Raw genomic sequence first — 23,159 nt, 5'->3', positions numbered from 1 at the left:
GTTGCATATCATGTATCGGAGGAAACATCTTGTGTGATGTGTTACTTAAAAGGAACTTGCAGATGAATTTTCATTCTACTTTAATTGCCTGATTCCTTAAGCAAGGTTTTTAGTGACAGGACAGCTGTGGAGTGCAAAGCCAACAGACACACCTGCACCTTCAAGGGTGTGATTTTTCCCCTCCACTAGGAAAAATGGAGTTCTCACTTCTTCAGCTGTTTTGCTAGATGTCAGAACATAGCAACTGCTCTTCCAAAAGAGCTTCTGGATCCCATGGTATGGGGGCTTGGGGTTTTGTTTAATCTATGGGACACTTGTGTGGAACAGTGGGAGGGACAAAAAATCTAAGAGGTTTTGATGGACTTCACCATCAAAAATTATATATGTATAAACACATTGTCTTCTCCTCTGAGCCCATCTGTATGCTCAAAGGATTACAAGAAATAATGTTTAAGTTCTTTAACAGTCACTCCTGTAAAATGTATATTTTCTTTTCAAAATTACATTATTTGAAAAAAAAAAAAGTTATATTAGTTGTTAAAAAAGATTCTATAATAAAATTCTTTATGTTTTAACATTACATTGCAGCATTCTCTTGAGCAGAAAATTGAAACAATCTTTTCACTGTAATATTTTTTTAATCAAGAGAGAGACAGAAAAATATTTCAGGCCAGAAATACTGTGCCTCTAATTTGATTTTAAAAATTGGAAAAAAACCCAAGGAATTTACTCTAAAATTACATTGCTTACTACCTTAGTCTAGTTCCAAGTGGGATACATTCTACTTTCAGATTAACTCTCATAAATTCAGCTTTATGACATGTAAAATCTACAGATTCTAGGATTGTGAAATTGCATCATATGATTACATCATAGACTTACATTACATCATAGACTTACTTCCATAGGCAAAGTCAACTGTCAGAGTTAAAAGACTGAAGACAAACTAGGGATTAGACTTATTAAATCTTAATGGACAGTTGTTTGGGGAGGACCTCTTTAAGAAAACATGTCAGTCAATGCTCAGTTTGGTCTTGCTTCTCTGTAGACTGATTCAATTTGAGAAATTAAGCGTTCTTGAAACCTAATCAAAACCGAGGTGTTGATCTACCTTTGAAAGCCACAAAGATGTGGCTAATACAAGGGCATTTACAGATGCATGGACCTTTAAGCAAGAAAAATAGGGAGTTGAAATAAAAAAGGTGGTGAGGAAGGAATCTTAACATAAAAAAGGTTAAAGGAATGATGAGATTTAGCAAAGATTTAATTCCGTCCCCTGAATCTGGGATAGAGTAATCCCAAGCAGCAGTACAGCCTGGGATCTGTCTGCGTCTGCTGAAAAGGACCTGGGGGTCCTGGTGGGCAACAAGCACTGAAGGTAAATGGTGCTATGGGTCAGTGAACACAAAAGTATAGTGCAGCCAGCTGATCAAAGGTGTCATTACCCCACTTGGCAGTTCCTAGGCCACAACCAGAATACTGCGTCCCCTTTTGGTCAACTAAGTCCAAGAGAGACATTAAAAAAATAAGAGGTCCAGCAAGTGTGCCACCGTGATGGTCAGAGGGTTGGAGGAATTTGGTTTGTGCAGCCCAGAGAAAAGACAACTCGGGGAGATCTAATCATAGTCTTATAATAATGAGAGGTAGTTACAAAGAGGATGGATGATGCCCAGGGACAGGACAATAGCCAACAGGCCCACGTTGTTGCAGGTGAAATTCCATCTGAATGTAAGAAAAAATGCTCTGGAGCTCATTTAAACATGGAAAGAGATTGCCAAGAAGTGGAGGTACTTCCCTCACTGGGAATACTTGACTCACCTTGACAGGGCACTGAATAAGCTAAACTCGGACCTGCTTTCAGCAAGAAGGTGGACTAAGATCCCTGCCAAGTTGACTGTCCAGTGGCTCTGTGCTAACTTAGGAGAGAAAGAAGAAATTTAGAAGACAAGCCATAGGCTGAAGAAGGGCTTTGATACATCAGACAGCACTGACTCTAAGCTGAGCTTCCTTAGTGGTAACAGGTTTTAAAAGCTGAAGATGTCAGCTGTAGAGCTACAGTGTTGTATGATAGAAGAGAGTGTGTTAAAACCTGTCAGCTGCCTTGGGGCAGTTCAGCATGAATGGCAAACCCTGCATCTCCAAACGGACCAGTAAGCAGAGCACTGAATCCTGGCAGAGTATTAGCAGCCACGGGCAAGAGTTGGTACCAGCATGCTTGAGAGCTCATGGTTCCATTGCATTGAGACTAAAGGAATATGCTCTTCAAATGAAGAGTTTCAGTGCATTCATGTAGCACACAGATTAGCAGATTGAAATTTAGATCTCAGAAATGAGAAAAGCTTAGTGGCTGCTTTCTCATATCTTCATTTTGAGGAAGAAAAATAAATTACTGCTAGTGAACACATTAAGTCTAATTCTGCAGTGGAAACTATAAGGAATACGTTTATCCTTAGTTTCTTAAAAATTAATTTGCTGCTTATCTTTAACAATTTCTGATACCAAAAATATGGTAAGAATTGCATTCCAACAGCTTTTATTGTAACCTTGCCTCTATTTATCACTTATTTACTTAATTTCTTCACTTTCCACATTAAATATCTGATGATAAAAGGAGGGTTACGCTACTACTTTTTTTGCTGGAAGTTCATTTAATTAGATGCACATTTTAGCATATATGTTTTCTAGAGATATTAACTTACTTAGGAAGCTTATATTCACACTAAAGGGAGGAATGATTTTTTTTCTTAAGGCAGAAAGCACTCATCTAAACTGGACTGTCAGCTTCTCATGAGGTTTTTCTGCTTTGCTTTCAAGCCGTCTTTCTTGACAAGTGGCTACTTTGTTCCAGTCAAGACAGGAAAATTCCATCAGAGATCTTGTCACTGCCCGTACTAAGATGGCATCTTCAGGGTTCTCAAATGGTACTCTGCAAAAAGAGCAAAGCAAATGTGCATTGTCTGAAGGTTTCCAGACTATTTTGGAGCTACTTTATTTGACCCACTCTGTGTAGAAAGTGAAGTTAGAAGTCCTAATGACACTAATGGTGAGGATATGGGAATTTTAAACATTTGGAAGGCTTCCTTTTGTTAATAAATATAAGAAAGCAAAGCAATATGAAAAAAGGTCATAATCACAGGATTCTAACACAAAATATACCTTAAAATATTTAAAATACATTTACAGTAGGCTTTAAAATGCTACTTTGTTTTCACCGCTCTTTTTTTCCCAAAAAAATATAATTGTTGTATACTTTTCATGCTTTGAGTCAATGGAAATAATAAAACTGATGTTATTATTTCATAGTGATATGATACCCATTAATCATAGAATGGTTTGAGTTGGAAGGGACCTCAAGTGTCATCTAGTTACAACACCCTGCATGGGCAAGGACACCTTCCACTAGATTACATTGCTCAAAGCCCCATCCAACCTGGTCTCGAACACTTCCAGGGAGGCATCCACAACTTCCCCAGGCAACCTATTCCAGTGTCTCACCACACTCACACAAAGAATTTCTTTCTGATGGCTAACGTAGATCTACCCTCTCCTACTTCAAAGCCATTACCCCTTGTTCCATCACTATACGCCCTTGTAAAAATTAATTAATTAATGCAAATGCACATGTATTTCAACACAGATCTTTTAACTAGCCACAAGGCAAATATACCTTTTCCAAGTTCTGAATCCAGAATACTGTGAGTTTATGTTGTTCATGTACCCTGCCACAGCTGAGGTCTGGGAGACATAAGTGGCTAACTCAACATATAGACAAAGACTTCATGTTAGATCAAAACTTTTTAACTCTGATACAATAATGAAATCTGATCTCATAAGAACTTACTTCATTAATATATACTTGTGGCAACCCACACCTAATATAAACCATGTGACTATTTTCACCAAGTGTAACACACTTTGTCACAGTAAAGCATTTCTTCCTAACATCTAATCTACCCACTTTCAGCTTAGAACAGTTACCCCTCTTCCTCTCACTACAAGCCCTTATAAAAAGTCCCTGTCTGGCTTTCCTGTAAGCCCTCTTCGAGTACTGGAAGGCTGCAATTAAGGTCTCCCCAGAGGCTTCTTTCCTCCAGGATGAACAATCCCAAATCTCTTAGCCTGTTTTCATAGGAGAGATGCTCCTGCAAGATCTTTGTGATTCTCTTTATGATCTTTGTGGCTGTCCTTTAGACTTGCTCCAACTGTTCCCTGTCTTTATCTTGGGGACCCCAGAACTGGACACAGTACTCCGGGTGGGGTCTCATGAGAGCAGAGTAGAGAGGGAGAATTACCTCCCTCAACCTACTGGTCATTCTCTTGATGCAGCCCACGTTGGCTTTCTAGACTGCAACTCCACATTGCAGGTTCTTGTTGAGCTTTTAATCAACTAGCACCCCCAAGTCCTTCTCCTCAGGGCTGTTATCAATCCCTTCTCCTCTCAGCATGTATTTGTGCCTTGACCCATGTGCAGGACCTTGCACTTGGCCTTGTTGAACTTCAGAATATTCACATGGTACCAACTCTGAAGCTTGTCAAGGACCCTCTGGATGGCCTCCCTTCCCTCCAGCATGCTGACCACACCACACAGCTTGATGCCATCTGCAAACTTGCTGAGAGTGCACTTGATCCCACTGTCCATGTCTCCGATAAAGATGTTAAGCAGCCCCAGTGCCAATACTGACCCCTGAGGAACATCAAGTCACTACTCTCCGCTTGGACATTGAGCTCTTGACCACAGCTCTTTGAGTGTGACCATCCAGCCAATTCCTTATCCACTGAGTGGTTCATCCACCAAGTTCATGTCTCTCCAATATCGATACAAGGATGTCATGTGGGACAGCAGCAATTTTTTTGCACAAGTGCAGATAGAGGACATCAGTTCTTCTTCCCTTACATCATACATAAGCTTTTATTATTTCCTTTAATAATTTTTTCAAATATTTAATATGTAAAGCTAGAAAGTAAACACAAGCCTGATATCTGAAGTTTGCAAGTTTACAAAGTTTATAAAGATAGCATCTAAAAATGTCATCACATTAAAATACAGCCTTTACACTGTATCAATCCAGCCGCAAGCGATAAGTTTTACATTTATTTGTATGGTTTTGACACCAAACAGAATAAAAGTAACATCAAGTATAGGCTAAAAATTTTTCATTTCAGAAGTAATAATATTTTCCAGAGATCAGGTATTTTTGGACAGCCAGTCAGGAGAAAGTTTTCTGGACCATAATATAGACCAGCTATTCTGGTGCTATAATAGTTAAAGCGTGCTTATTCTAGTGACCAGTACATGATTTTATGTATTAAGAGCATTTGTATATATCCATTTCCAAATGTGGAATAGCTTTCAATATTAAATTTCAAACAGCTGAGGGTAGGTTGTTGCATCAGAATAGTACAGATTTGCAACTATGTTAAATATGAAGATCAGAGTTTTTTTCCAGAAGCTGATTCTTACTGGATGTTTTCTCTGGTTAGGGCAATTGTTTAGGCACAAGAAGAGGAATCCAAGTAAATACTTCAGAGATGCAAAATTTCAAAATAAATAAATAAATAACTTACTTATTTGTGCGATTTTCAAATTCACAACCTATAATAGAAAGTTCAAATTAAGACATTAATGGCTGTTCAGCATTTTCAATACCTAAGGATAACCATCCTGATCCTAAATTATTTGCTCAAATGATCTGAAAACTAACAGTTGATTTGAAATGTTCAGGATCATAATTTATTAAACTACTGTGGAAACAAGTATCTGTTGGGGTTATGTAGTTCTTGTATTTTATTTCCTATAGACATACATTTTTTTCTTTCACATAAAAATGACGCCACTGTCTATATATATGAATGATTGCAAGGTAGAAGATAAAGACAATTGCATACTTTGACAATTAACAGCAAAATAAATAAATTATTTAATATTATTAAACTATCCTTTTCCCTCCCAATCTTTAAAAAATTGTTCTTAAATGCACTGCTTTGAGATTTACTATTGTGATATATAAATTTAAAAAAGCAGGTATTTTATTACTGTTCCTAAGTTCACCTACAGGACTGTTCAAAATACTGCCATTTCAGTAATTTATGCACAATATTGTTTCTAGTATCTTTGAAACATAAAAAGCAGGTGAGATTGTGTGGGATCTCACGCTTTGTTTAGGATTGTCAGACAGTAAAAGTCACAGGGTTACAGGAGGTATTAACTTGCTTTCTTGTGCCAGGATCATCCTGTCTTCCAGATCTGAATGTTTTAAGAACTCTAAAAATTATTTTATTATTATTTAAAATATTATCAGCTTGGAAAGCATATAAAGGAATCTGCTTACAAAACTAGACAATATATGTACAATTTCAAACCCTGTTTAGAAGAAAATACTTTCTTCAAAAGATTATTTTATAAATTCACTAGAGGGCATCAAAACTCTATGTTGCTGATCACTGCCTGAGACAGCCTAGAAGTGTATTGAGATGTTTTTCATTCAATAAAAGTAAAAACAAACAGTCACAAGAAACATACTGAAAAAAATGAAAATTTGTTTGTTCAGCTGTCTGTCTTTAAAGACAACTCTGTAAGTACAGGGAATGACTAGAACTTATTTGCCACAATGCTGTTTGTAGGATTCTTTTGTTGCCTGTTGCTACTACTACTACTTACTTTATGAAGCAATTTCATTAAGTGGTGCATTTATACTTTATTACCAAAGCGAGTAACTTTCTATCAGATAAATGAAAATAAGTTTTTCTAATTCAGATCACCTAAAAATGTATGCTTTTCTTTACATCATTATAAATACCTGAGGGCATCACCAGTCTTCTTGCCAGTTGACTGCATCTGCTAGATCCCACTGTGTACCCCAGGGGTATATTTACTTTCTTTCCAAAAGCTATTGAGTGTATGACAGAAGACTTTTTGTGGTCATAAAAATGAAGCGCTGACTCCCTTTCTCTTTGTGTAACTGCTGTTAAAAGGGATATAAACATTTTAATTATTTTCTGTCACATGAAAAAGCTGATACTGCATGTAGAGGGTGATTCACTTTTTTTTGTGCCGAGTTTTGTACCAACAGCAATGTAAATCTGTGTAGTTTCACAATTCAAAATGGGAAGATGGAATGATACTTCCCAAGGCTTTAGGTTGAAGCCCTGTCCAATAGAATATTGGATCAGAAGTTTTAAACCAAGAAACTAGAAACCAATATTTTTCACACTGCTTAAATGAAATCTACTGCAGAAGTCAGTAAAGATTTGGAACTTTATGAATAGCAAAACCAAGTCCTGGTTCAAGGTCAGTTCAATTCCCATTGGTCAATTACAGACAAAACTGTACAGGTTTCGGACAAGTAACTAACTCTGGCAGAGCACTTTGAATTCAGGGACATTTTTAAGTCATGGTGTCTAGGGGACCAATTAGGAAGGAACTGCAGTAGTCATGCCTGGAGGAAACAGAAGTGTGAGCACATGTCTGGTGTAAAGGAGACAGCCAGGACTATGCTGTGGTAATGTTCCACAGATGGTGAAGAAGCTTTGTAATCATAGAGAAAGCGTTCACTAAATAGAAATTCCAGGGTACAGCTCGATACAAATTAAAGCCTCAAGTCTTAATCCAGGACTGATTACAGTATAACTGTATTCAGGAGATTAAGTCCAGGAAGTTTTACAGAAATGTTTCTAGAGCTGTGAATGCAACACATATTTTCCAGCCCATTAAGCTTCAGTCATCGCTTCCTAGTCAAAAATGATCATTAGTAAAGCAGCCTGACAGACGTGCTAAGCACAGATGTAACACAAGACCAAATATTCAAGAGACTGGAGGTACAAGTGCGAGATTAATGAGTAAGCAAATGGCCATGGGGTCAGATCCAGCAGCTTCTCATCAACCCCTGACACAAGCTATGGCCCTTCCATGAGCTTTCCATGGCAGAGCTACCAAGTCTGCCAGCACCTGCAGATGTCATGCAAGTCCTGCATCTTGTTTATCCTAGAGACTGGGAGCAGGTTTTCAAGATTACAGTGTTTCATAGAATAACAGACTCATAGAATCATAGGGGGTGGAAGGGACCTCTGAAGGTCATCAAGTCCAACCCCCCTGCTGCAGAAGAAACACCTAGGGCAGATCACACAGGAACGCATCCAGACAGGTCTTGAAAGTCTCCAGAGGAGGCTCCACAACCTCTCTGGGCAGCCTGTTCCAGGGCTCCATCACCCTCACAGTAAAGAAGTTTTGCCTCATGTTGAGGTGGAACCTCCTGTGTTGTAACTTTGTGCTGTTTCCCCTCATCCTATCACAGTGCACCACTGAAAAGGGACTGGCTTACTCCTTTCTTAGGAGGTAGAGCTGGGGTAGGAATTAACACCTTTCTCAGTGCTCTCCAGTAATTTTCAGTCCTCCTGCCAATCACATACCCCAGAGACAAAAATAACCAAAGTTGATTTTCTGAGTCTACCATTGCAAATTTATGGATTGACTGATTCATCATCTGGCTACTCTTAAGAAAATTTTTATTATTTTTGGTGGAATTCACAGTAGACAAGCTGCAAAAGATCTCGATTATGTATGAAGATTTGTATTTGAAAGCTCGGTCAGCATGCACCTCATCAAGAACTGTGGATATACCTAATTAAACTGTACAGAAATGTGTAGATAGCTGAGGACATTATCTATATCTAAGTCAACATGCTCACTCATGTGAACATACCAATTTGAATGCTCAAATGTAGGTACATGTTTCTAAGCACAGGCTTTTATCTGCCCTACCCAAAAATATATAGACCAAGACACAAGATAAACCTACACAATTTAAAAAGAAAAAGACAGAAATAAAAAACATTTGGCAAAATAAACTGTTTTCGTCATACAAACTCTATTTGCTTGATGAATCTTGAAAAAAATAAATGGGTATCCGTTCATTTGGTCTTTTGCTATATCAACAAATGCATGCAAAAGAACAGGCAAGATAAAGTCACTTATTTTTCCAACCTGATTAAAATCAAAAGTAATTTCCAATGTTTTGTGAAAAGAGGAAAGCAATCCTTACACTTCCTGTCAAGGAGCTGTACTGAAGGAAGGAAGTATATCACATAAAGCCGGTAGCTCTGGTCTTGTGCCAGAGGGTTATGGAAGAGGTCTGTAAAATATATACAGAAAAAACAACATCACAAAAAAACACACCCAGTAAAAGAAAAACTTAGCAAAGCAGGGAAGTTAAGATCACTAACAACCAAAGATTTTGTACAAAATGTTATCAAATTCAAATTGTTCTTATGCTGAGTAAACAAAGTCTCTTTACACATGCAAAATTACTCAACTAAACAGATACTGCAAGAATTGGCTTCCTGCATAGTATGCAAAATACCACAGGCAAGAACTGAGTAAAGGTGCCATCATGCACTCCAAATCTTTGAAGTTGTTTTTTTATTATATGCAGACAAAAACATTAAATGGTTGTATTTTATTTTCTTTTGTATTGTTAGGTGATGCCTATTTTAAATACTAGTATTCTTTTAGGTGTGACAGCTTAAAGGTAAGACATAAAATTTGTAGGGGGAGAGAGTAATTAAAACCGTATGAGCTTAGGACACCTAAGGCTTTATCATAGCTGATATAAAGCTTTTATCCCATAGACACAATATAAAATGTCAATACCCAGTCTTCTGATGTTTTGACAGATGACGAGTTTGAAAACTCAAGAAACTGAAAGAGTAAAATGTTTAAAAAGCCCTGAGAATCTGGGTCCCACTAACTTTCATTAAAAGTTGAGGTACTAAGCTGCAAAAGCTCATTGGCAACTTGACTAAAACACTTATTTCAGGTTCACTTTACCCAAGCAACCAAAGCTTTGCAACACAGAGACAGGTATCAATGCTGTGCTGCTTTCCCAGATGTGGCACATTTGCCCAGCTGACATGCCTGACCAGTTTGTTTCATGAAAGTGCTTTCTGATTAAAATAGAAACTGGCTCAGTCCCACATCAGCTAACAAACCAAAAGTGTTATCTGGTGTGGGTTGTTTTGGTTTTGTGGGTGTTTTTTGTTTGTTTGGGGTTTTTTTTGGTTGGTTGGTTTTGGTTGTTTTTTTTCCTAAAAGAAAAATATAATAATGTTTTTTTAATCCTTATACAAATGCCATTCTTCTGAGATGGTAAAAATAATCAAGAGGCTGCTACCTTGAGATCATAGCAGAAAAAAATTTCTTATATTAATAATAATGACAACTTCTATGAAGGTCTACACTGGCCTGTTTCTCTTTTTGAGGAGAGGCTGTAGTTAATATTCACTCTAGATTAAAAAAATCATGTATATAACTTTAGCATTTAGGGAGGGCAAAATGGTATTAAAGAAGCAAGTAAGAACTACCAGAAGAAGGAAGAAGTCTGGAAAGATTCCACACAGATCTGTAAAATACAAGATGCCATTTCATGTTCTTCAGGATAAGTGTGACCATCAAAGAGGGCTCAGTGCTTGATGTGATTTAGCAGCTATTTTTACAGTGGAGTAAGGCTGGAGTGGACATTTGGTATCTCCTACACAGAAAACAAGTATCCATGGATTCAGAGAACTTAACATATTTTAATTATTTAACAATTTTTTAAAACCATTGTACTTAGAAATAGTAAGTGCCACAAGGTGGCAGCAAAACAAAGTTCCATTTTTACCAAACAAAATATTATATAGCTATTTTTTCTAGAAAGACTTTATCAGAAATATCAAGTATATATCTGCTAAGTCTGTTTTTCAGTCAAGAGGATATGTGATAGCATTCCACAGTGAAAAATGTTTCAGCAAGATCTCTAAAAGCAGGTGTGTTTGGTAGTGAACTGGAATGAAGATTCAAGAGAGATTTTTCCAAGGCAGAGTGAGGTTGATACTAAGTGCTTCTGAATCTGGATGCTACTTGGAGCACATCACTCCTCATCAACACTGATTTGTAGGTTTGTTTTAGAGCACGTGAATTTTTCTGCTGCTTGTTCTTACAATAAATTCAACCATTGTATGGATCAAGATGGTATTATTTTACAAAACATCTGGGATCAATTCTTGGTGCTGCTATCTAGTTTCTTGTCAAGGTCATGCAATTTTACTTCTACAAACTGGGGATAATGCTTTCCTCCTCCACAGTTTTGTCTGTTTTCTCTATTTGGAGTGCAGGAAAACAGTGTGCCTAACCCACATGGGGCAGAAAGGAACTACTGTGGTAGAAACATATTGAAGAACAAAAGGAGTTTTCTGAGGTATAGCAGCAAGATGTTATCAGCTGTGGATAATAAATCAATTGAGGCAATTTAGAGAGTACACAACAAAAATCTTGGATTCCAAAAGGGATATGTGAGCACAAGGTGAGTCTGTAAAGAAACCCTTCTCATCTCCCAAAAGGCTGCAATTGTGTGCAACCCACTCTGTAAATCTTTAGACACTGAGAGCCTTCCCTAAATGCCTGATGAAGAATGGTGTTACGCTACAAATTCAGTGCAGGGCAGTGGCTAGAAATCACAGGAGAGCCTTAAGGAAGATAAATGCATCATTTTGGCAGCTGCATGCTACTTCTGAAGTGAACAATAACAGTGCATTAGACTGCTTAATAGTTCTAATGTTCCCAAGAGCTACAAAATAATAAAATGTTATTACGCATTGAAGGTTCTGTTGAAGGTTAGCAAGTATTTTTAATTGGATTGTCTGGAATTAAAAAAAAAATAATCTACTTCACAAAAGTGAGAATTCTTCCATCCCAATACAGCTTCTGTTTTATAAAGGTGAATTATGAGCACAGGCCTTTTCAAAGCTACACAGTGCATATTCAGTGCACACCCATTTCACATTTCTGAATATTGTAACTTGCAAATATATGATACAGTAATATAATATGATACACAGAATTTGAATGCATAAGGCTTGACACCTGTGTCATTAAGGTGTGAAACCTGTGTCATGTTTTCTCTAAGCACTGAGGATTTGGTATGACCTATGACAACATTCTTTAGGAACCACAGAAAAAGACTGCTCACACTTTCACATTATATAATTTAGTAGCATATAATCCTAATTTCCCTGGAAGCCAATTTTTACATTATAATTTATTTGTGTCAACATTGTCTTGTATAACTTAATTCAAAATTTCAGATCTATGCTACTTTCACTTCCAGCCAGCATATAAAAAAAAAAAGGCAATAGACTTTATGAGGAGTGGCTGAAGGAACTGTTTTATTTTAGTCTGAAGGAAAGGAGGCTGAGGGGAGGCCTTATCCCTCTCTACAACTACCTGAAATTAGGTTGTAGCAAGGTGGGTCTTGGTCTCTTCTCCAAAGTAACAAGTGATTAAAATAGAGGAAATGGCCTCAAGTTGACCCAGCGGAGGTTGATTGGATGTTGGGAAAAGATTCTTCACCAAAAGCGTTTTCCAGCATTGAAACAGGCTGCCCAAGGAAGTGGCTGAGTTGCCATCCCTTTAAAAGACTGTCCTGGTTTAAGCCAAGATGAAGCCAGTTTTCCTTTTATTGTTTTGTTGTTTGTTATTTTTTTTCTTCAGTGAGCCCTCTTTTAAGCACCACACCTGCTGAAACTAACAGCAAGTTTACCAGCTAATGGACTGATAACACTCAGTTTATAGGTACTGCCGAGAGACCAAGGACACTTTGCTCTACTTGTCGGATTTGCTACACTAAAGGAGCAGAAGAGTCGTATCTACAACCTTCCTGTAGCGAGAAGCAGACTAGACAGACTGCAAAATTGGCAAACCAAAGTATTCCACCTAGGTCTTGGTATAAATTCAAGGATCACAGAAGTCAAGCCCTTCTTCCATTCCCTTCTCTTCTAGTCATGGCCACTGTCCAGGGAGGACTTCATCTATCCATCACTGTTTATCCCTAGGTCTGTGCAATCCTGACCCTCATAACTCTACCCTCAGCTCCCGTCTGCTCTGCCACTATTTCTGAGACATTTTGGAACTGCTGACAACTCAGGAGAGTGCTGTGGGAGTTGCTGTGGGAGGCAATAGGGTTTTGCACATTCCTGCACATACTTGTATATATTTGTACATATTTTCTTTTATCATTAGTGTTTAATTAAAGCTGTCTAGCTTAGTTTTCAATCTGGAAGGTCTGTCTCCTAGTTCTCTCTCTCCTTTCCCTACTCAGTGGGAGGGAGAGGGGATTGAGAGTGTTGTTGTCATTGATTTAACTGCTGACCCTGAGTCCAACCGTGACAAAGACTTGTAGATGTGGTGCTTAGGGACATGGTTTAGTGCTGGACTTGGCAGTGGTAGGTTAATGGTTGGACTTGGTGATCTTAAAAGTCTTTTTCAACCCAAATGATTCTGTGATTCTATGATTCTAAGCATGGTAATTAACATATATTGTTATACTTAATATCTGAAATATAGTTATGCTTAGACTGGAGAAATGCATAGTCTGCCAAAAAGATGCAGAATGTAAGTTCTGTGAATAATAGAAACAATGAGGCAGCAATTTGCGTTCTATAGCCTATCATTCACACTCTCAACAGCAGTAACATCCTTTCTCAGTTCCCTCCACCTCTGTGAAAATCTCACTGTACTCCCATAATTCCTTAATAAAAGGTAGCTTTAAACAGATTTGACTGCCTCCAAGCTATTAATTCAGGAGACTGGTTAGCCAGCAGCCAAAATGAGTTAACTTCTGAAGTAATTTGGCAGATGTTTTTCAGTTGAGGTTCTCTCTGTGAAATTTTCATGTCTTAGAGATCTCTTTCTTCTGTCATATTTGCTGGAAATTGATAGCTAGCTTCAAAAGCTATTGGCAAATGATGTGGATACAGACAAGAAACATCCTGATAAGGAACACTAAAAAACCACTGCACGCTATTCTGCAAAATAATGATAAAAAAGTACTACTTAGGGTCTGCAAGCTTGTAATTCCTTTCAATTCCTTCACTGTTCTGCCAAGTTTTCCCAATTGGTTGTTGTGAAGCAAGAGAATCTGTAATGAACATAAGTGTTTCAGAGCACCTGAAATAAAACGAAAAACAATTAATTATTCTCAACATACCTGACTGCCTTTATTAGAGAATTCATTTGTTGCACTGCACACTGAATTCAATGTTCTGTCTATCCACCTAGGCCTGCCTTTTGGTAACAACTTACATGAGAAGATGAGTAAAAAGAAAGAAAAAATTATCAGATATTTCATTGCTCCTTTCATCTTTCTCGTCACATCCTTTGAATATACGCCTAATTTTTTTCATTCCAGCTCCTTCCATTTGTCCCCATTACTCTTGCCTCAACAAAACGACATCAACTGCATCCTCTTCTTCCTACCTTCCACCCTCCAGTACCACAGTAATGCTTGACTAATTCTTCTTCACTCCTTTTACCCTTACCTAATATTACCTTTGCCTCAGAAGCAATTAAGAGTGAATTCCGGCAAAAACATTTCCATTTCAAATAATTATTAATGTATTAAAAAGTGATTACAAAATATTGTTGTGGCTGACCCAGACTATGTGTTCACATCCTCACACCACATGAGGGGCAGGTATCTCATTTTCCAAATTCTAGACAGCATTTCTCATCCACACTTCTCTATTAATGATATTTGCCTTGCTGTTTACCCATATTCTGTTATCTTCTGTATTGTCTCTTGTGCCAATATATTTCTTTCAAACATTCATTTTGCCCAAAATCTCACAGAAAGTTACCAGCATCATTTCTCATCTCAAGATTTTATAGGGATAGATTAAATGAAAATATGAACATTTAAGATGTCTAGAATATACACAAATTTACTATGCTTTGGTCTCTCCATTCATCACTATTCTGGTACAACCATTTTAATCTACACGAGCAAGCAACACTGAAATATAAAATTAAGACAGGTACAATTTTACAATAGAACAGTTTTGCAGTAATTTTGCAAGATACTTCTGATTATAAATGTAACTATATAATGAAGAAACTTCAGAACCTTAGTGATTACCTTATAGGTGGCATGACTTACTGATTTACTACCCTTTTATTTTCATGTGAAGTCTGTCAACACTACTATCAGTTTTTCATCATATAAACATAAATGGCTCTCAGAAGGTACCTCTATCAGCTTACAGAGTACCTGGTCAGCAAGGGGACTACAAATCATCATGTAAAACGAGCTCTGCACGTTCAATACTAAATATGGTCACATAAGAGCAAAAATATTTTACAATCGTCTGACATTAAAGGTAATGACATTTCGTCCCTTAGACCAGGATAAACATATCACTTTCTTGCCACAGAAGTACACTAGAACAATTAAAGTTCTAAGAAAGTAATTAACATGTCTTTTTATGCATGCATAGGCGCTTTCAACCATCAAGTTACTCACTGTCATCCACTTTTATAAATTTGAATGCTAATATACAGAAAAGAAACTATAGGCTTCTGCTCAAAAATCTAAAATGGGAATATTGGTACCTGTTATATCTGTCAGTTCATTATTGTTGAGATAGAGCTCAGTCAAGCAATAGTTTTTTTTCAAGAAGGTTAAATCTTGGATCTGAAATTAGAGTTAGGAAAACTGTTATACGTCAGTCTAAATTTAACTTTGGAGAAGTACAGTAACTATACGTATTTCTTATATTTCTGTTATGACTTGGTTTAAGGATTCTCTTGACAGCTGAACCTTCTTTAGAAACACTAGTTACACATCAAATACATGTAGCACAGGCTTACCTAATTTTTTTAACTACAAACTCAATGTTTGTACTTGGAAACAGATTTCATTGAATTACTGGTCTTCACATTTTCTTTTATTTCTATTAACATCCTTAATATATTTTATCGTGAGAACACCCTTGTAGGATGCAGTAATTCTACGCTGATTTAAGAATACTCCTGAAATACATCCTTGGAATAATCCCAGCATCTAGTTTTAAAGTTATTTCTTCATCAGGAGATCCAAAGAGTACATAATTGTTTTAAATTTCAAAAAACTACATTTATTAAGATTTACAGAATGAATTACAAATACAGAAAAAAAGTATGTATGGCTATATTCCCAGTAAAGATTTGTCTTCAGTCCCTGTGACATCTAACTCCCGTGCTTGGAGCAGCTCGGTTCAAATATTGTCTTGACTTCAATGCAAGGTAAAGTGCATGCAATGGGATACCCAGCTGACCATTATAATAGTTGAGAACTGGGATCACTAATGGTGTATCCACTAATGGTATCCTACAGCCTAACTACTAGAAAAAACAAGCAGAACTTTATTCCTGACTCTACTTTGATTTTTGTGATGCAAAGTCATTTGTTAGTGGGGGAATTATTTCAGCCCTTGAATTGTGCCACTGATTTTAAAACAAATGTGCTTTGCTCTGTGTATTAACAGTATCTGAAAGTTGGAAGAATACGACAGGGGTTTTTCCATTCCTGAAGTTTTCTGAAATCCTCTGAGAAAAGATAATTTAAAGTTCAAAATAATACCATTGTCTGAGATTGCTTCACCTCAGAAAAATGTGGTTCAGTGAAAACAGCAATGTTCTACAAATAAAAAAATACTGTTCTTCACACTGATTATTATATCTTGTATAGTGTGAAGCCCACACATACCTATTGTACATAGCACCGTTTCTCTAGCTGTGACAAGTTTGGTTTTTAAGGATCATCTGAAATTTACTTTTTTGTGATAAGATTATTGTGATGCATTTTTAAGGAAAGAGAGATCTCATATCTTCTGAAAATATGCCACCTCTATTACAGCATTTAGTTGAGACTTCTAAGAAAAGCCTCTGAGTAGTTTCTTCACATGAATTATAGAGAAAATTACATTTCTACCTGAGTTATATAGAACAACATAAAAATGCTGTTTGTGACTACTTAGGTAGAAAAGTGACATCTGTGTAAAAATCAGACTTATTTCTCTTCTACAGTCAGCAAGACTGGTTCTGCTTAGTCATCAGGCCATTTTCTCATTCATTAGTATCATTTAGAAATACAAAGGAAAGTCTTATTATACTTGCGGTTTTAGTTCAACCTTTTCATGTATCCATATATTTGCTTTTTTTGAAAATAGCTGGATAACCACAGGTCTTCCAATGACGTCAACATAAGATGCTATATAATTGATGTTAGCCTGAGGCAGTAGATATACATTTATGCCGAAGTGACATGGAATGTAAATTTATTTTTTCTGCCACTCACAAAGCTACCTATTTACCTAAGCAAGCAATTCTGGTGTTTTAAGACCTTGGGCCCATTTTGCAAGTAATGTAAACTACTGTACAGTAAGATATTTAAAAGCAGATTAGAAACTAATGTTTATATCACTTTTCTTGCATTTTAATTACCAGTGGTAACAGTGAAGGTCTGGATTCAATTCAACCATTTAATAATGGTTGGTTATGTATTTGGAAATTTCTAAATCAGATAATTCTATTGTCAAGTAGATGACTTCGTGTAAGATACAATGTGCTTAGATATGGCTGTAAACAGTAGCGTACAGAGATTTTGACTGAGCATTGTCTGAACCCCCATACAGGATATAATAAATACTATAATCTAGATTTGCACAGATGGAGAAACTAAGGTACATGGTTTGTATAACTGATTTAGGATCACACAGTGCATTGGAAACAAGGGAAATTGATGTGGCTCAATGTCATACTCCAATAAGTCGCCTGGAAATCTCTCTTAAATCAAACATGTTTAGGTGACACAACAACCCACATAATGGCAGAAGATTAACCCCTGGCTCTAAAGTGCTACTCTCTGTGTGAAGGGAGAAGCAATTTAAAAGTTATACATCACTCTTTGTCCATGAGGGCAAAAAGGAGTTTCACCTCCTTTTCTAACTTTTTTTTTAGAAAAAATACTAAATAATAATCAGGGAGTGTAGACACACTGATCTGCTGTTTAAACTAATGCCTTATTACCTTGTTGTTGTTAATCCACAAATACCTTAACCTACGAAACCGTGACAGACCTGGGATACTTCTTAGTCCTCTAGTGGAAGGAAAAAAGAAAAAAAAAAAAAAGTAACAAATGTATCAACATTAATCATACTTAATCCCTTTAAAAACTCTATAATACTATATGAGCACTAGAACGCCACACTTCTGTAGAAATCATAGCAGAGAAAGAAGCAAAGAACAAGATGGGAGAGACAGCTTAAGCATCCTACACACCTGAAAGTTTAACAAAGAAGCAGGTGATAAAGAAACAGGAACAAACTAAGTGATACTTTTTTTTTTTCATAGAAGACTTTTTTTTTGCAGGGCATATGAGTCCCATGTACTTTGCAGTTTGTCGAAACTGCTCAGAACACAGGTGGAGAAGTTTGGCATGCTGAGAATACAAACCTAAAAGCAAAATTGCCTGAAGGTGCATGGTGGATTGTTCAGCCACAATGCCAGAGAAGCTGACAGAAGTCAGACACCAAGCACAACCATGTTCATGTCTTATTATTTTTTGTGTTAGTGCATACTGTCAAATCTTTGGCCATTTTTTGACCCCTCTTCTCACCTGTCATCATATAAAATTAGTATTTACTTATATTCAATAACAGTCTTGTTTAAAATAAGACTGCATATCCACTGAGGCTGGAACTGTCTTCTATGTGCTGGTAGAGGTATCTAGCACTTTGAGCTTGTTAGTGTACTATAAATAACAAAATACCTGCTAACCAGAGAATATTAGTGAGCTGTTGAGTAATTTTCACTAATTGCACCTCCTTATTTTTCATTGCTTTAAATAAACATTCTTGATTTCCTCTAGAATAATTATAGATGACCTTTACATGACAAATTTTAATTGCCTTAATAAAACTTCCCTTGTGGAAGACGTTGCAAGATGAGGGCCACTGTTTCAGAAAGAACTAACAAGAGTGATAAAAACTAACGTCACATCATCAGCCTAAAATGATCTACCTGTTTTCCCACTGTGAAGCCTAGTCTCTAGTTTCCCATGGTCATTTTGTTTGGTTTAACAAACCCTCCAGATACAGACAAAAGGGGCGTGGTCACCTTTTCTCATCTTGCATTTGAAAAAAAAACATCTGCCAAGAGCAAACACTACAAAGTTGAGGTGCTGTACTTTGATTCATCTTTGTTTCTGAAAATGAGATTGCCTCATGCCTCTGCTTTGTTAAATTGTCTATTTGGCTTCCTCAAATAACCATAAAAAAGAATTCTGCAAATACAAGTTGACAGGACATACAGAAGCTCTTACAAAGCTACTATGCAGTTCTTTTGTGTAGTTCAACCTGTACAGCCCTGAACTATGTTTCAGGTAGCAAAGGCAAAAATGTCCTCATATTCTTTGCTCTGCCATTCCACACCTAGTTTAGAGCTTTACATTTTTATTTGCTTTACTCCCTCTCTAGTAACAGCCTCATCTTGACTATCTGTTTTTTTGGGGGGGTTGGTTTTGTTCGATTTTTGTGGTTGGTTTTTGGTGGCATTTTGTTATTGTTGTTGTTTTTTCTCTAGTATTAAGGCATTTAATTTGCCCCCGATAGAGCTTAATTCCTCTAACATTTTAAAAGAGCCCGTCCCTTTCTGTGTGCCTTCCAGACTTCTCATGTCTCTTACAAACTGATCCTTCTTGCCCTGCAGCACTCTTTTTGTACCTACTGCTAAGTTAAGCAGTTTTCTAGGATGACAGTTTCCCATGTCCAAAAACACAGTTTTTCATGTCCCCTTAATAGTAGTGGTTTAAAAATACCACCTCATTCCTTCTTATTGACTTTAATTATGATTTTTTTCATTTTCTGTTTCAGCCAGCAGAATACTGCAAAAGCAACTGTTAAGGAGGCACAATCTGGTACTGACATTGGCTGAGGTTCAAGGTTTATATAAGCTGGTATAGAATAAAAGGAATTAACTTCTCTCCAATCATCAAAGAAGCCAGGTTGCATCACCTTTTTCAAAATGGTTGCAAAGGAAGACAGATCTCTTCTAGATCTGCCATCTAAACATTTCTTTTTATTCCATACAAAAACAACAACAACAAAACACAAAAAAACAAAACACAAAAAAACCAAACCAAAACAAAAAAGCAAACCAACAAACAAACAAAACAACAACAAAAAACCCCCACACCACTGAGTACACACATTTAAATCTTTTAAATCAGAAAATGTGCCTGTTAAAACAGTATACATAGTCTTAGTACTTTTACACATTATAATAATTTTGTTGTATTGTTTAGAAAATATTTATGTGGATCTTGCCATTTTCTCATTATTCAAGCTTCTCCCTTATATTTTACAGACTTTTTCTTCTTTCTAAAGTACACATTTTAATAAATTTGACAGTAACTAGATGTCTCACACCTTTTACAGCCTTCTTTTCACAAAGCAACAAATACTTTCTGAGTGTAAATCAGGAGATTTGCTAAGGAATTTAAATATACCAGTGGGCACATTAAGATTTTCAAGACCACCTGATTTCCACTAAAAAAGGGCTAGACAACACTTGCCCCTGAATTATTAAACTACATTTATATATGATATCAACTGTATAAACACTAGATGAAGTTGTGAGGCTGCAGACAGGAATGCAACATTTGGAATTATGCCCTGGCCAGAAATTCAAAGTATGCTTTTCAAAAACTTTGAAGTATGCCCTGTCATGTATCCATCTTTCTATGGGGGCCTCTCAGCATGTTCATTCTACAACACAGACCTCTATCAACCTAGATCACCCACAGGTTCATGAAAGCTCTGCCTTCCTTCACTTAGCACGGTTTCTTCTCCTCATCTGCCCTACATCTTAATCTGTTTCATAAAGCTCTCAGAGGAGATCAGTTCTCTGATCAGTACTGTCAGCCCCAAACAAGTGTTCTTGTACTGACTTCATGTTGCCCTGCCCTCCCTTTAACTCTTAATAGTAGAGATGCAGGTAATTTCAAAGGTGCTATCAGCGAGCTTCACTGTTGCAATAACAGACATCTTCAGGGAGGTGAGAAATTTGGCAGTTCTTAGACTGGGCAGGTCCTCTGTTTTTCCATGTACCTTCGTGATACTCTTTCCACCGAGCCTTACGAGCCAGTTAGAACAGGCAGAGATCAGCTCATGAAACCTCACTCCTCTGTTCGCTGTGGTAGAAGTTCATGCACACCTCTGTGAACTTAAAGACCCTCAAGCAATTCTGGGTTGATGGAGGATTGTGTATCTAGAGTTGAGGCAGTCAACTACTTCACTGTGAGTACAGCTCTGCTGTGTATGTCAGTGTATCTTCACCATTTTGTCCTACACAACATGTATGGGCTAGGTATAAATATGATTTCCTGGTTTTTCACATAAAAATGATGGTCAGAGAGTATCTGATACAGAAAGCACTGTGAAAGGTTACCATTTACTGTGTGTTCTACTTCTAGTAAAATTCAAAGAGAAATGTATTTTACTTACTGTCCAGCCAGATATAACACTAAGACATCCATATTCCTCTTAAATCCACAGATCTTCAGCTGTTTTTCTACTGCCTGGTAGCATACAGTACATTATCAGTATAACATACTGCATAATTATAGATTCATTACATTATAGCATATGCCTATTCAGTGCTAAATTAATATGCACACCAAAACTAATACATGTATCACAACATCTCACAAACTGTAATACAGTCTAGGAGAGATAAAGAGATATTAAATTAGCAGTCTCTATTTTAAATTGATAGAAATACTCCAACAATTATGTTAAACACTGTTTTTCTTTTCCTGTGGAGAATGATAGATAGTTCATAGACATGAAATAAAAGTAATGTCTGTTGAGTGGGGAATGGGCTTCCTACTCAGGTCAGCCAACCCAGTACAAGAAAACTGCTTACCTAGCAACACAGTTGCCACTTTATTTAATGTAACTTCACCTTAGGAACATGGTGTTTTAAAATTATGTATCCAGAAAACTGATGTGCTAGTAGTAACATAAAGATTATGGATTTCAGTTACTACTGGTTGATGAAAAGCAAAACGTCTACCAGAAAATATTACTGCATGAGTTACTAAGCTTAAACATCACTAAGGTTACTACTGCTTAATTGCAATAACTTCGCAAATACACAATGTCTTGGAAGCACTGATGGACACGTCTAGAGTGGCCTATATTGGCTGCACAACGACTCCTGCATTTCTGGGGTGTAGTTAATATACACAAGGTAACTGGGTGTGCTCACGGAAGGCGCCGGAGCGGTGCCCTTCCCGCCCGGAAGGCAGGAGCCGGCACGGGGCAGGAGCGGGTCGCTCCGCACAGCGGGAGTGGGAGAGGAGCCGCCGGCCCCGGGACCGGCTGTGGCCAGCGGCCTGACTGCGGCTGTCAGGCCGGCAAGAAACCTGGGGCAAACGGCCATCGCTTTCTTCCCACACAGACAAGTCTTTAAATGGAGTGGGAGGTGGTGTCTGGAGAAGAAACATCTGTGTGACAACCCCGAGCGTGCCCCGGGGTCTGCAGAAGGTGGGCGGCGGCCAGACACACCGGTGGGGAACGCGCACCCACTCCAGGAACAGAAATCCCAGACTCTGCGCTCGTCAGTCACACTGAGGAAGCCTGTGCCCCAGGATGTGGACTTCTCAAACTCCCTTCTCTGAGACCGCCTCGTTCCCTCCCCGCCCCGGGAGCCTCCTTCCCCGTCAGCCCAGCTCTCCACCAGGCCACCCGCAGCCCAGGGGGCCCGGTGAGCGGCTCCTGACGGCCGGTTCCTCCCCACACCGGGCAGGCCGTCGCGCAGGAGCCCGGGCTGGCTGTCGGAGAAGCCAAGCCGCCCGTTGCCGCCCCAGGGCGGACGCCGGCTGCAGGGCCGGCCTGCGCCGCCACGGCGGCGGGGGAAGTTGGCTCCTTACGCCGCCTCGGGAGCAGCCGAGCGGGGCTCCGTTCCGGCGAGCGGTACCGAGCTCTCCCCTCGCCTCCGCGCCCCCGGCTCAGCAGAGCGAGAGGGGGAGGCCGGCGCCGCCCGCCTGTCGGGCCGGGCCAGGGGCGCTGCGGGGGCGGGGAGGCTGCGAGGGGCCGCGCCGGGGGAGCGGGGCGGGGGAGCGGGGCAGGCCGTGACGGCGCCGGGGCGCGGAGCGGGGGAGCGCCGCTCCTCTCACCTGCCCCGCGGCGCTGCCCGCCGCCGCCGCCATGTTGGCGTCCTGCTGCCGGGAAGGGACGGAGCCGCGGGACACGGCCGGGGCAGCGCGTGCCCCGCGTTCCGTTACAGGTGGCGCTGCCATCTTGGCGGC

At 38.6% G+C, this 23,159-nt stretch overlaps 1 protein-coding gene across 5 annotated transcripts; it reads right to left on the bottom strand.

The window, feature by feature from the left end:
- Positions 1–2,505: 2,505 nt before the first annotated feature.
- On the bottom strand, positions 2,506–23,159 carry LRRC72 (leucine rich repeat containing 72). Of its 5 annotated transcripts, none has more exons than XM_051610797.1 (9): positions 23,028–23,159; positions 21,352–21,425; positions 17,876–17,945; positions 15,419–15,500; positions 13,865–13,978; positions 9,039–9,128; positions 6,798–6,962; positions 5,566–5,593; positions 2,506–2,926 (listed from the first exon to the last, which is right to left on the bottom strand). In XM_051610797.1, the coding sequence occupies exons 1-9, from the start codon at positions 23,148–23,150 to the stop codon at positions 2,761–2,763; spliced, it is 912 nt and encodes a 303-aa protein (XP_051466757.1). In that variant the 5' UTR covers positions 23,151–23,159; the 3' UTR covers positions 2,506–2,760. The 5 variants fall into 5 exon arrangements, with proteins under 5 accessions (XP_051466757.1, XP_051466758.1, XP_051466761.1 ...); XM_051610798.1 differs by having other exon boundaries at positions 6,798–6,959; XM_051610801.1 differs by lacking the exon at positions 6,798–6,962.

Source organism: Apus apus, chromosome 2, assembly GCF_020740795.1.
Source record: "Apus apus isolate bApuApu2 chromosome 2, bApuApu2.pri.cur, whole genome shotgun sequence".
Lineage (NCBI taxonomy): Eukaryota > Metazoa > Chordata > Aves > Apodiformes > Apodidae > Apus > Apus apus.
This window is presented reverse-complemented; position numbering and strand designations above follow the sequence as displayed.